Below are 12,421 nucleotides of genomic sequence, written 5' to 3' on the forward strand. Positions count from 1 at the left end.
GTAAACTAAAATTCTGTCTGTGTCTTTCTGAACCTTTTTATAGACCTACTTAAAGTGGCTGTCACCTCACCTTTCTCCTATTGATTCCTCTTCTCTCCCTCTTTCAGAATCTGATCTTCTTTTCTTTTTTCTGATCGATTTCTCTTTAAAGCATGAAACCAAGTAGGGGCTACTTTGACTTGTGTATTTTGTTCTTGACAAATGGTGGAACTTAAGGCAAGCTTTGTTAGATTGTTAAGTGAAGTGGAGCTTGCCTTAAAGGACCACTATGGTGCCAGGAAAACAAACTTGTTTTCTTGGCACTATTGGGTCATTAGGTCCCCCTCCCGCTGGGCTGAAGGGGTTAAAACTCAATGCTTTCATATGGATATCCAGCGTCTTCTCATTGTGATTTTCACAGTGAGAATCGCGGAAGCTCCTCTTGCGGCTGTCAATGAGACAGCCACTAGAGGCTGGATTAACCCTCAGTGAAACATAGAAGTGTCTCTGAAACTGCTATGTTTACAGGTGCATGGTTAAAACTAGAGGGACCTGGCACCCAGACCACTTCATTGAGCTGAAATGGTCTGGGTGCCTATAGTGGTCCTTTAACCCCTTAAGGACACATGACGTGTCTGACATGTCATGATTCCCTTTTATTCCAGAAGTTTGGTCCTTAAGGGGTTAAGCTCCATCCTTTTGTCACATTTGCCAGAAGTAGGAAAAATACACAATACAAAGTAGTCCCTACATTGTCTTCTATTTTAAAGAGAAATAAAAGAAGAAAGAAAATAGGAAACCATTCAAGAAATGTAAGCTTGGAGTGACAGAGCCTCTTTAAGCAATTCTTACTTTACTTTAAATATATCTTCAGCATTGCACACACAGTTCTTTAACGAAGGATTATGTCAAATGTCGTCAAAAGTGATAGGATTTCTTTGAGATCTTGGGAACAAAATAGGTACCCCCACAATGCACTGGACTTGATGCAAGTGTATTACTTATATTACCGGTACCATGCCTCACTTATTCTCAAGATACCATGTGATCTGTACCATGACACATAGGATGTTCAAGAAATCCATCAACAATGCAATCTGATATATGTATACAGTCTTCATATTGCGTATGTATAGTTCCTATTGTTGACATTCTATACATGTTGTACCCATTCAGGTAACATTCTATAACACCACACATGCACACAGTCAAACATGGACGTAAATAATATCTGATAATGCTGTGTGAATATTTTTATAACTGGGTACAATTTCTGTCTGTGTAAGAGGCTCAACATGGCAGGTTTTATGTATTTTAGAATTCCCCTAGCTCTAGACTTAGTTTGTAGTTTAGATTTGTTTATCTATATTGATTCTAGTATGTATACAATTCCATATCTCATGGCATATCAAAACTTTCAGTTTTGTATCTATATGTATATTTCTTAGCTTAAAGGAAAGATATCTGTGTTAACAGTTTAAATTGATCTGTCATCTCCTATACAAGGAATATTTGAGATATGCTTTCATGGGATCCTGATAATCCCTCGTAGTGTGCAAGTGAGAGTGACCTGAAAATAAGCATTAGACTATATAGTAATGCAACCAAAACTATAATTCTCTTAAATGTCCTGGGAGAAACTATACTATTAGGTGACCGATGCTATAAAGCAAAAAAAAAAAAATTAAATAATTATAAAGTGTAGTATTGTAATAAGTATTGAACTCATAGGCATGCACTTTATTACTAAAGTATTTGTTGGTACAGAGAGTAAGCAACACTAATAAAATGGCTAGTGTCATTGGTATTCAGATATTACAGGGGAGATTACTAAAAGTGACCCTAACAGACTGCAAAATGTTCTACAAGTGGTAAAATCACAATGGAAACCAGTTTAATGGTGTTTCTATGGTGATGACTCCTCTTCCCCGTTTCCCTCCGTACATAACTTTTTACAAATTTAGCAATTTTTTTTTATCTGTGCAGTAAAAATTAAAAATGAAAAAGAAAATTTCAAAAAAATACATCAAAGATACACTCCACTAAATGTGTCTTCTTTCTTGCAAATCGGAAAAGAATTGGCTGAGAATATGTAGCCACTGATTTCATTGGTAGCCCTGGTCATATCCCTTAAACTCATACACAGTAGGGCTTTATAGAGTATGCAGTCTAGGAGTCACCACAAACTCTGATCCTATTGGCCTATCTTTATTTGTGGTTTTTGGAGGGTCTGTTTTTTTATTTTTTGAATGAATCAAGTTGCTGACTGGCATGTATGCAGCTGTAGTACAGGCTCTCACATCGAAAATTATAAACAAGCCCATACAAGTTATTAGTATATAAGTATTTGTCACTCAGAAGTTACCATGTAGTTTAATTTAGCATAGGTGTAATACTCAAACTGACACACCTGTGCTGTGTCCTCGTTATCGTTAAAATCTGGACTGAGATTTCAAAGATATTTCAGGGAGAGTTTGATAAATTACTTGCTGATCCTTAATCCCAGACACACTCATTCACAGAAATACAAAGTCATGTTAATTATTTTTCTTTTAATTTCCCTTTGTCACATTCGTCATTTCCTCTTAATGCACATCAACTTCTCCCAGATCATGCATACTTAGCCGGCTTTTACTGTGGCATTAAGAATGTGGCCTCTTGTATGGTGTGTGTGTATATATAAAAGCATTCTTGTAACTGAAAATGGGTTGCACTGCTTATTGTTCTGAATGTACCAAAGTGATCATTTACAACCTCATTGGTTTGTGAAATCAGGCTCCAGCTTCTTGCATTGGGAAAGAAAAAAAAAATCCAAAGAGGTAAGTTTTCACCAATTTTTTATTTATTTTTTTTATTTTTTTATTAGTTGCTATAAAGCGTGGCTACATCTGTCATAAACTGGGGATGCCTACAATTGTCTGTACCTGTATCTTCAGTCCATCTGAAGTTTTCTGGTTTTGCAGATTCAACATCATTTTTTATTTTTTTTTATGTTCCTGCAGTATCCTAAACTGATATAGAGCAAATACAAATTATTGTCCAATATGTTTTACTATCTGTAGTGGCGGGTTGAGAACTCGTATACAAATTTAAACTAAAACCCAATATTTGAATCCCAATCAAAAAAATGTCCGACTTTTGGTTGGTATCGAGTGTTTGCAACGTGATCGCAAACCAAATGTCACGAAATATATTAATGTCAGTAATACTGCTATAGTCCAAAAACTTTGTTTAAAACAAGCTTTGAATTTATTTTATTTTCATAGTTACAGTTTCTTTTTTAGCTGAAATGCTGCCTTTAAATTTTCGACAATTTGGAGTTAAATGAATAATCATTTAAATGTTGCACTTTGATTTACTACATGTTACTATAACTGTTAGTGAAAATGGACACACATAGTAAGACACTGCAGTGCTTCCAATAGGCAGATCTTGGTAATTTTTGATAAAATATTAGTTTTGATTAAATACTTGGAAAGTTCAGATTCAATCATTAATGCTGAAGAAGTGTTTGAATATTGCTGACGAGAGATTGGGGTGTGATGCCAAATAGTGATGGGAGAGTGAATGGGGTGTTGTCTAATGGAGGTCCCTCACAGGCCATCATTGGGCATAACCCCCTCATTGTGCCATCACCATTGAGCATTAGCTCCCGCCTTCCCTACTTGCCATGATACCTGGGGATCTGGAGTCAGTGGTTATGGTAGTACCTCTCTCCAGTTGTGTTTTTTTCTCTGTATACTGATAGCCACAGTTACGAAACCTAGTCCTACCATCCACTTTTTTTCTAACATGTATTGGACTCTAAGGGTGCCAAGTCTATGGAGTCAGTTTGCCACATGCTCCCTAGTTTATGCACTCAATAAAGCTGCTGAATAAGCCTATATAAACAACAGCATTACATTCATTTGGCATGTGCAGTTCCTTGGTGCCTTTGCCTTATTTCACACTGAAAATCACTTATAAGTTGCGCTCAACTTATTTTTTAAAAATTTTTTTTAAGGGGACACTATAGTCACCAGAACAACTACAGCTTATTGAATTTGTTCTGGTGAGTAGAATCATTACCTTCAGGCTTTTTGCTGTAAACACGGTCTTTTCAGAGAAAATGCAGTGTTTACATTACAGCCTAGTGATAACTTCACTGGCCACTCCTCAGATGTCTGGCAGAGATCCTTCCTGGGTCATGGCTGCCTAAAATGTATCCAAACATTCAGTGTCCCTCTGCAAGCAGACACTGAACTTTCCTCATAGAGATTCATTGATTCAATTCATCTCAAGGAGGAGATGCTGATTGGCCAGGGCTGTGTTTGAATTGTGCTGGCTCTGCCCCTGATCTACCTCTTTGTCAGTCTCAGCCAATCCTATGGGGACGCATTGTGATTGGATCAGGCTACCACTTCTGCTGATGTCAGCAGGCAGTGGGCAGGTCAAAAGGAAACCGGGACAACCAAGCAGCTCCAGACTTGAATACCAGTAAGATTTTACTATATTTAGGGGGGACCAGGGTAGCTATATGTTGGTTTTAACACTATAGGGTCCGGAATACATGTTTGTGTTCCTGACTGTATAGTGCTCCTTCAATGCGATACTCTATCTTGTTTAAGAGGTAAAAATGTGTAGGGTTATTTACTGAACACTGAATTGTAGTAAACTGAAATCAGAATAGCAAAATTAAGGACAAAGCAGCTAGTCTGTAAAAATTCTACAACTTAAGTATAGGCACAGTTTGGCTATTTCGGCCTAGATTTTGTCATTCAGTTTATAAATCACCAACGTATGGAGTTTTGTGTGAGCAATTATTGCATTACAGTCTCTAAAGTGTTGTATACATAAGCGCAGACGCTATATAGTTGTTAAAACAATTTTACCACAAACATACTTTTATAAATAACAACATTTCTGTTTCTCATCCTCTATCTATGCCTTCACTGGGCTGGATGACAGGTGCCAAGGGCAGAGGTTAGAGGCCAATTGAAAGGGAGCCAAGATGGCGGCACCCAGTACCAGGATAGAACTAAATAGAGCATTGTGGCTTTTCACATTTAATGTTATTTTTTTTACAGACCAAACACATATCTGTTAAATTAGAGGTGACAAGTTAACATAATAGTACAAATATATCATGTTAAGTGGCAGTTTCCCTTTAAGGACCTGTTTATTAAACCATTCCTACGGGCTTTGTTTTATCCATCACACAATGTCATTCCCTTTCCTTCCTCTACTCTTGCAACAAAGGACTCCCCTCCCTTGAATGGCCCCAGGGTTCACATAGTTTAAAGCCATCTTTAAAACGGGCACTTTGTGCGAAGAGTTAATCGGCTTGCCCACAGTTAAGATTGCCTCCGCACCTCCATACGCCTTTCGTCACTATGATGACGCAGATCGCTACACACTAGAGCAGCAAATGTCGGCGACATCTTGGTGGAGACGGACCAACGAACTCGAGACAGTTGTTAGACGGTGTATAAAGGGCCGTTGCTCTGGAACCCATTTAAAAAGCATGTTTGGTTTAGTGATCCCGGAGTGTGGAACGAGCGGCTCTATCTGTTTGTTGTTTAGAACTCTTTAGTGGGCGGGGTCGCTTCGGCAGCCAATGGAAGGCGAGCAAGGGCGCGGCGCGCGCTGCCCCGGATCTTTGACGTCACTACGTCCAGCGTGCCGCTATCGGAGCATTCAGAGCGACCAGGATGGGAGTGCGGAGAGATGTCATCACCCCCGGCGACGGTACGACCGCCTCACACCACCACAACCGCGTGTATAATCATTAACGACCTTCCTCTAACACAGCCATTTAGAGGGGTCTCTCTCTGCGCCCCCTCCCCCCCACCTTCCTCGGAGGGAACCCCCACACACACCTTCATGGGAGGGGGCCCCCCTCTACACTCCCCCACCTTCCTCGGAGGGAACCCCCACCTCTACCCTCCCCCCACCTTCCTCGGAGGGGACCCCCACCTCTACCCTCCCCCCACCTTCCTCGGAGGGGACCCCCACCTTCCTCGGAGGGGACCCCCACCTCCCCCACCTTCATGGGAGGGGACCCCCCTCTTCCCTCCTCCCCCCCACCTTCATGGGAGGGGACCTCCCTCTACCCTCCCCCCACACCTTCCTGGGAAGGGTCCCCCTTTACCTGCTCCTCGTCCTCTGCCCTTTCTCCCTTCACCTGTCTGGGTGAGGACCCCCCTCTACACTCCCCACCTTCTTGTGAGAAGACCCCTTTCTGCTCTCCCTCCCACACCTGCTTGGGAAGGCACCTCCCCCTCTGCCGCCCCCCCCCATCTCTTGTCTGGGAGCAGACCCCCCCTCTGCCCTCCCCCCCACCCACACCTGCTTGGGAAGGCACCTCACTCTGCCGCCCCTCCCATCACTTGTCTGGGAGGAGACACTCTCTACCCTCCCCTACACCTGCTTTGGAAGGCACCCCCATCACTTGTCTGGGAGGAGACTCCCTTTGCCCTTCACCTGCTTGGGAAGGCACCCCCCCCTTCTCCTCCTCCCACTTGTCTGGGAGGGGACCCTGTCTGCCTTCCCCCCACACCTGCTTGGGAAGGCACCTGCCCTCCCTACCCCCCACCTGTCTGGGAGGGGGCCTGCCTCTTTTTGTAGCTCCAACCTTCCTAGTGAGACAGCTGGGTGGGATGCCCGACCACCCCACAGATGGTCTCTGGATGGTGTCCCTCTTTACAACAGCTTAACAAAGGGATCACAGGCATTCTCTCTAATTAGCTTTTAAAGCCCTTCCTCCCACAAAATCCAGAGACCATAGATTCTCATATTATCTATATGTTTTTCTTGGGACCCCTCTACAGTCTCCTCTAAGGGATCATTATTCCTGTGTATTGGTTGTGTGTTTACCCAGAGATCACTTAATTCTCCTGAATTTTGGTGTCAAAATATGATGTTTACGAACACTGTGAGAGTTAATCACTGTCTGAATTGTAGTAAATTTAGTGTTGACTAAAGGTAGCTGATCTGGAGACATTCTCCCACTTGACTTGGATATATTTCCAGTTTGACTGTTCTATCTATAATTTTTAAGTTTCAAATAAAATGTAATCCTCTATTCTGTGTTAATATATAAAATACATGCAATACTTCTATCCTCACACAGGCCAGACCTTTCCAAAAAAGGGGCAGCTGACGTCTGTGCATTACACAGGTAAGTGCGTACATCCTTTTACCCCCTCTCTTTTCACTGATATAAGACTTCTTGGCAGTGTATGTGTGTCACATTTCATGTAGAAAGGATCCTAGAGCATGTGTTTGTAGCCTGAAAGTTGTGAGATCTCTTGATTTGACCCTGACACTGTTTGGCAAACACAGGACAATTACTGTCTGTAATTACACTTTTCTACTTTATCTTACAACCAAGAAAAACAGACTGTAATACGGTGTATATTTTGATCCTCCCATGCTTCTTTAACAGAAAACTGATACTTCTATGGCAATAACACAATTGAATAAAATGCTGAAAATCTTTAACTTTTGTGAAAGGTAAACTCCAAACACTATTACCACTACAGAGCACTGTAGTGGTTATGGTGCCAGAAGTGCACTGCAGGGCTCAGCTCAGGAGAGCCCACAGAAACTCCTTAGCCGGATGTTCTGGCTCTCCGACTGATTGTTGTAGAAGTGAGGGGTGACAGGACACTCCTGGAACCTTGATCACTACAGTTCACTTTAACATTGGTCATAGCCACCATAAGCATTGCAGAGTGCCAGCAGTATGTCAGTGCTGTTCTACTGCAAGTAGTCAAATCATTTTCAAAGTATTTGCTTACCTTAATCCTCCAGACACTTCCAGTTAAGCCACCTCTTCTGATGAAGTTACCTTTCTACATTAGCTGTGTCAATTTCATACAAACACGGGCCAAATAGACATCACTAATGGAGAAGTAAGTACTTCCACATTAGTCATCTCAAGATGAGGCTAACCAGAGGTTATTTTACCTAAACGGACCCTTTTAAACTGGAACTGTCAGTTCAGAGTTGGTGGAACAATAGATGATCTAAATAAAAGTTGTCTATGTATGTATGTTTTGTGCAAAAAACAGAGTTGTGGGTTTTTGTTTTGGGTTTCAGAATAGTGGATCTATTTTTTTATACATATTGTTACACTTGTTAAGAGTAATCAAAAGGTGTTAATGTTGTGTTAGTGTAACTTATTATATAGGTTATCATTCATGAAATGTTACTACCGCTGTAACCAGAAATAGTGTTTTTTGCCCGCTTCTCTCTGTGAGCACATGCTTGGTCCTTTTCAAAGACAGGATGTGTTCATAACTCATCCTTCCTGGCGTCTGGGATTTATCCTGCTTTGCCAATTCTAGCAGTTTATACTCATCCTTTATGCAGGTCTTTGTGCTTATACATTGTTGTACGGCTCCAAATTCCCTGCTTTTTCCAAAACATGTACTCTTGATAACTGTTGCAAGTCCTTTCCACTAACTAGTTTTTTCGTGTTTCCTGATCCCCACCTACATGCTCTCTGTCTCTCTCTTGGTTTAACTCTTTATGGACCAATGATAGCCTGTGGGCATTGCTTATTTAGCATCTGCAGCTCTGTGTAGAGTGTTTAGTGTTGTCGTAGGTAGGACTCAATCTCCTTTTTAAATGCATTACATAGATAACAATTTTAACAAATGTGCAAAACGCCATTAGCAACAAAATACAAAGCTCCCTGAATATTCTGCAAATCGATGGGGTTACTGCTTCTCACCAAACCAGGAAGTGGCTCAGGCAATACTGATGCTTTCATGACTTTCTTTGGGAGTTCTGCATTGGCTATTCTCTCGTGCTTTAGGGGTTTTTATGTTAGCAGTTGAAGAGCTGTTGGTTGTCTGCTCCTAGATTACATATTCTGACTCCAATAAATGTAACACTCTCTTTCAGGGACCCTTGAAGATGGAAAGAAGTTTGATTCTTCCAGAGACAGGGGGAAACCATTCACGTTCCGAATGGGGCGGCACGAGGTTATCAAGGGCTGGGAAGAGGGAATCTCACAGGTGAGATGGTTTTCATGACTTCATATTTCGGGATCAGATCAACTCGCACAACTTGGTTATCCACTAAAGTGTGAATTGCAGTCTGTATACCTTAATGGCAAAATAGCCACCTTTCAAATTTCTCTTTTGTGACCTAACATTTCAAATTCATTTTTAATTTACTTGGTATTCTAGTAAATCATTATGTGATGATTCTGTCATCCAGGTTAGAACTGGACCAAGTTTTCAGTTAAATTCTTTGAGGGTCTCTTTTTTCAGTATTCTCCCACCAAACTGCAACCATTTGTTTTTATGTTGATTGATTGTTCTCTGTGTGGTTAGAGGTCAGTGCTCTGCATCGGAACTTTCAGAAATTCTGACCTAAAGTAAAAGTGTAACTGAAGGGAATTCTGACTGTTTGTTTACGTTCACAGATGAGCTTGGGGGAGCGGTCACTTCTCACCATCTCCTCTGACTTCGCCTATGGAAGCAAAGGACATCCTGGCATTATCCCTCCACATGCTACCCTAAAATTCGATGTAGAATTATTGTGTTTGGAGTAAGGGCATTGTGCCTCCCATCATGGGTACGTAGGAGTCTTTTTTATTTTATTTTTTTTTTTATGGTCTTTATGAGCCAAGTCTACCTGCACGTTTTGAATGTGTTCTGATCTGGTATGTCTTTAGGTGCGGAGAGGGGTCTGCTCACAAGGTCGCATGGTCACTGGAAATGGACACCAGGGCCAAGAATGGACACATCCTGACCTCCCTTTTTTCACTCTACTTCCCACTCAGACGTTTTGCTTGACAGTTTTTGACCCCTCCCTGCTTCTCATCCTCCTGACCAGCAGGGTAACTTTGGGCAATCTCACAGCGGATGACATTCTTGAGGCAGGAGGTGGTTGTGATCATACCAGTGATGCCACCGGATGTCTCGACTCTGTGCAGAAGGCAAACCTGCACTGTTCCTTATTCACCTGGTGTGAGAATTCTTCATCTGTATACATGCCCTTGGCAGGGGTTGAGAAAGCACTATGATGGTTTGACTCTTTCATGGCTGTACACTGCAGAGATTTGTGTTTAACCTGTGGGGTTTTAAGCCAATTTGTACTTCAGTGGTGCAGCTCCTCCCCTTCCTGCCTGCACAGCGTGATCCCTTTCCACCTCCGCACTCTTAAATAAACCGCTTTTCTCTACCTCTGAGTCATGTTTTTTCTTCATGCACAGTGTTCAATCTAACTTGTGTTTCTTCAACTGCTTGGGTCTGCCACTTCATCCACCCCACTCTAAGATTAGTGTATTTAGTGACTGAAAGATAGCGGACAAACACAGAAACAGACTCTGCAAAATATTCCTGTTACACTACATGCAAATATCTGCTGACTACATGCACAGATCACTTACAGCAAGCATGTGGCCTACAAGGACCATCTTTGCGGCCCGGCGAGCCGCAAGTACATGGTGTTATAGCAGAGTAGGCACCTGCTTTCCCCACATTGCAGGTGCCTACTCTAACGCTTACCCGGCCGGGGAGGATGGCCAGCGAGGGCGCTCAGTGTTCCAGCTCCCTCGTGCGCGCTGTCTGTAGTGGTGCCAGAATATTACGTCATATTTCGGCACCTGGCATCACTACAGTCAGCGCAAGGGAGCAGTGAGGCGCAGATAGAAGATCCCCACACCAGCTCCCAAAGGTAGGGAACAATAAATTAAATGATGTGAGTGCAAGAATGTGTAAATGTCAGTGAGTGTGTGTGTGTGTCTGTCTGTCAGATCAGATTTGGCACAGGGTACTGTGGTTTAGTAGAGGGGATGCTGTATTTTTTTTTATATATATATATATATACTGTAATTTTTAAAATAAACCTACGTTTCTATGAAAGATAAGGTATTTTTTTTTTATTTATTTTTTTATGTAGTTATTTCATTAATGCCTTTTATGGGTGTCACTTCTTTATGCTGGTGGGCCTCACATGAAAAGTGCATTATGAAGAATTCTTAATGAATACATGACTTGGAGTCTGAGAAAAGATGGTGAATCTGGCAAATAATCCCAGTTCGCCATCTGACCCCTTCCTTGTTCAGTTTCTGTCTCCATATTCCACCTTGTGTGCACTTGCTGTGCTCTCCCTACTACTTCCTGAATTGGTTCCTGTTGTACAAGGTGTGGCTCTGCTAGTTATACCTGGTGTAATCACGGAAGTTCCAGTGTTTAGTTAGAGCCAGTTATGATGTAATTTATCTTTGTTAACCTCTGCTGCATAATATTGCCTGTCAGAATAGACATGATCTGTACAGATCTTTACAGAGTGGTTCCTTGAAGCCCCATCCAGTTGACTGTCGTGCCTCCATGATGTTTGCCCTAGTGTCAGTCCGGGCCAGCTTATAATATTGGATTTGAAGTTGTACTGTACGTTCCCTGAATGTTTTATTTATCTAGGGTTTTCACAGGCACGTTTTTTCTAGGAATATTTTCTCTGACTTAAGGGGATCCTATAGTGCCAGGAAAGCAAACCCATTTTTCTGGCACTATAGGCTCTTGGAGAGTGTCATTCCCCGTCCCCTTGGCGCTGAAGGGGTTAACCTCTCCTCCCCCACCAACGTTGACTCCCGAGTGGAGCTGAATACACGTGTGGCCAGAGGCACGCACGCATTTAAACCCGCCCAGAGAAAAGCATTACTCAATGCTTTCCTATGGGAATATTTTTTGACGCTGGTCTCCATGAGGACGTCCAGCGTCAGATAAGTGCGATTTACTCTGTGTAAATCACAGAAGCGGCCTCTAGTGGGGCTGTCAATTTCTTTGAAACTGCTGTGATTGCAGCTGCAAGGTTCAAACTAGGGGGACCTGGCACCCAGACCACTTCATTTTCCTGAAGTGGTCTGGGTGCCTATAGTGGTCCTTTAACACAGCTCAAACCACTGGGCCAGTGCTGGATAACCTTGGCTCCCAATATGTCTGAACAGCATGTACACCATCAAAAGTCTAGTTGACAAACATAATGGTTGACCCATGGAGTTCTGGATTTGGAGTCACACTCAAAATTAAAGTGGAAAAACACACTACAGGCTGATCCAACTTTGATGTAATGTCCTTAAAACAAGTCAAAATGAGGCTCGCTAGTGCCCACTAGAGGCTGACTTAAACCCAAATGTAAACATAGCACAGGCTGCTCACTGTTTAACCCCTTAAGACCGCAGGACGTACTATGCCGTCCTTATTTTGGTGGCTCTAAAAGCCGCAGGACGGCATAGTACGTCCTGCGATCTTATGTACTTACCCGGTCGCCGGCGATCGCGGTATGGGGGACTTACCTGGGAGCCCAGGGAGTCCCCCTGCGTCCTCTTCAGCCGCCCAGGGCCATGTGATCGCGAGGTCCTTGCGAGGACCCCGCGATCACATGGACGGCATAACCGTCCAAGGCATTGCCAGCAGGGGGCGTGCCTGTAATGACAGGTACT

The 12,421-nt window shown here is 42.6% G+C and overlaps 1 protein-coding gene across 1 annotated transcript; it reads left to right on the forward strand.

The window, feature by feature from the left end:
* The first annotated feature begins 5,604 nt into the window (after nucleotides 1-5,604).
* Nucleotides 5,605-10,158, forward strand: FKBP1A (FKBP prolyl isomerase 1A). The gene is made up of 5 exons (XM_063425620.1): nucleotides 5,605-5,706; nucleotides 7,091-7,138; nucleotides 8,872-8,984; nucleotides 9,398-9,549; nucleotides 9,650-10,158. The coding sequence occupies exons 1-4, from the start codon at nucleotides 5,670-5,672 to the stop codon at nucleotides 9,524-9,526; spliced, it is 327 nt and encodes a 108-aa protein (XP_063281690.1). The 5' UTR covers nucleotides 5,605-5,669; the 3' UTR covers nucleotides 9,527-9,549; nucleotides 9,650-10,158.
* Nucleotides 10,159-12,421: the final 2,263 nt, after the last annotated feature.

The sequence above is a fragment of the Pelobates fuscus genome, chromosome 6 (genome assembly GCF_036172605.1).
Source record: "Pelobates fuscus isolate aPelFus1 chromosome 6, aPelFus1.pri, whole genome shotgun sequence".
Classification (NCBI taxonomy): Eukaryota; Metazoa; Chordata; class Amphibia; order Anura; family Pelobatidae; genus Pelobates; species Pelobates fuscus.

Bases quoted from the DNA above. Each gene is read 5' to 3' on its own strand.
- FKBP1A (XM_063425620.1), top strand. From the start codon at position 5,670: ATGGGAGTGCGGAGAGATGTCATCACCCCCGGCGACG. The intron at 5,707-7,090 runs GTACGACCGCCT...ATCCTCACACAG, and splicing joins TGTCATCACCCCCGGCGACG to GCCAGACCTTTCCAAAAAAG. The intron at 8,985-9,397 runs GTGAGATGGTTT...TTACGTTCACAG, and splicing joins GGGAAGAGGGAATCTCACAG to ATGAGCTTGGGGGAGCGGTC.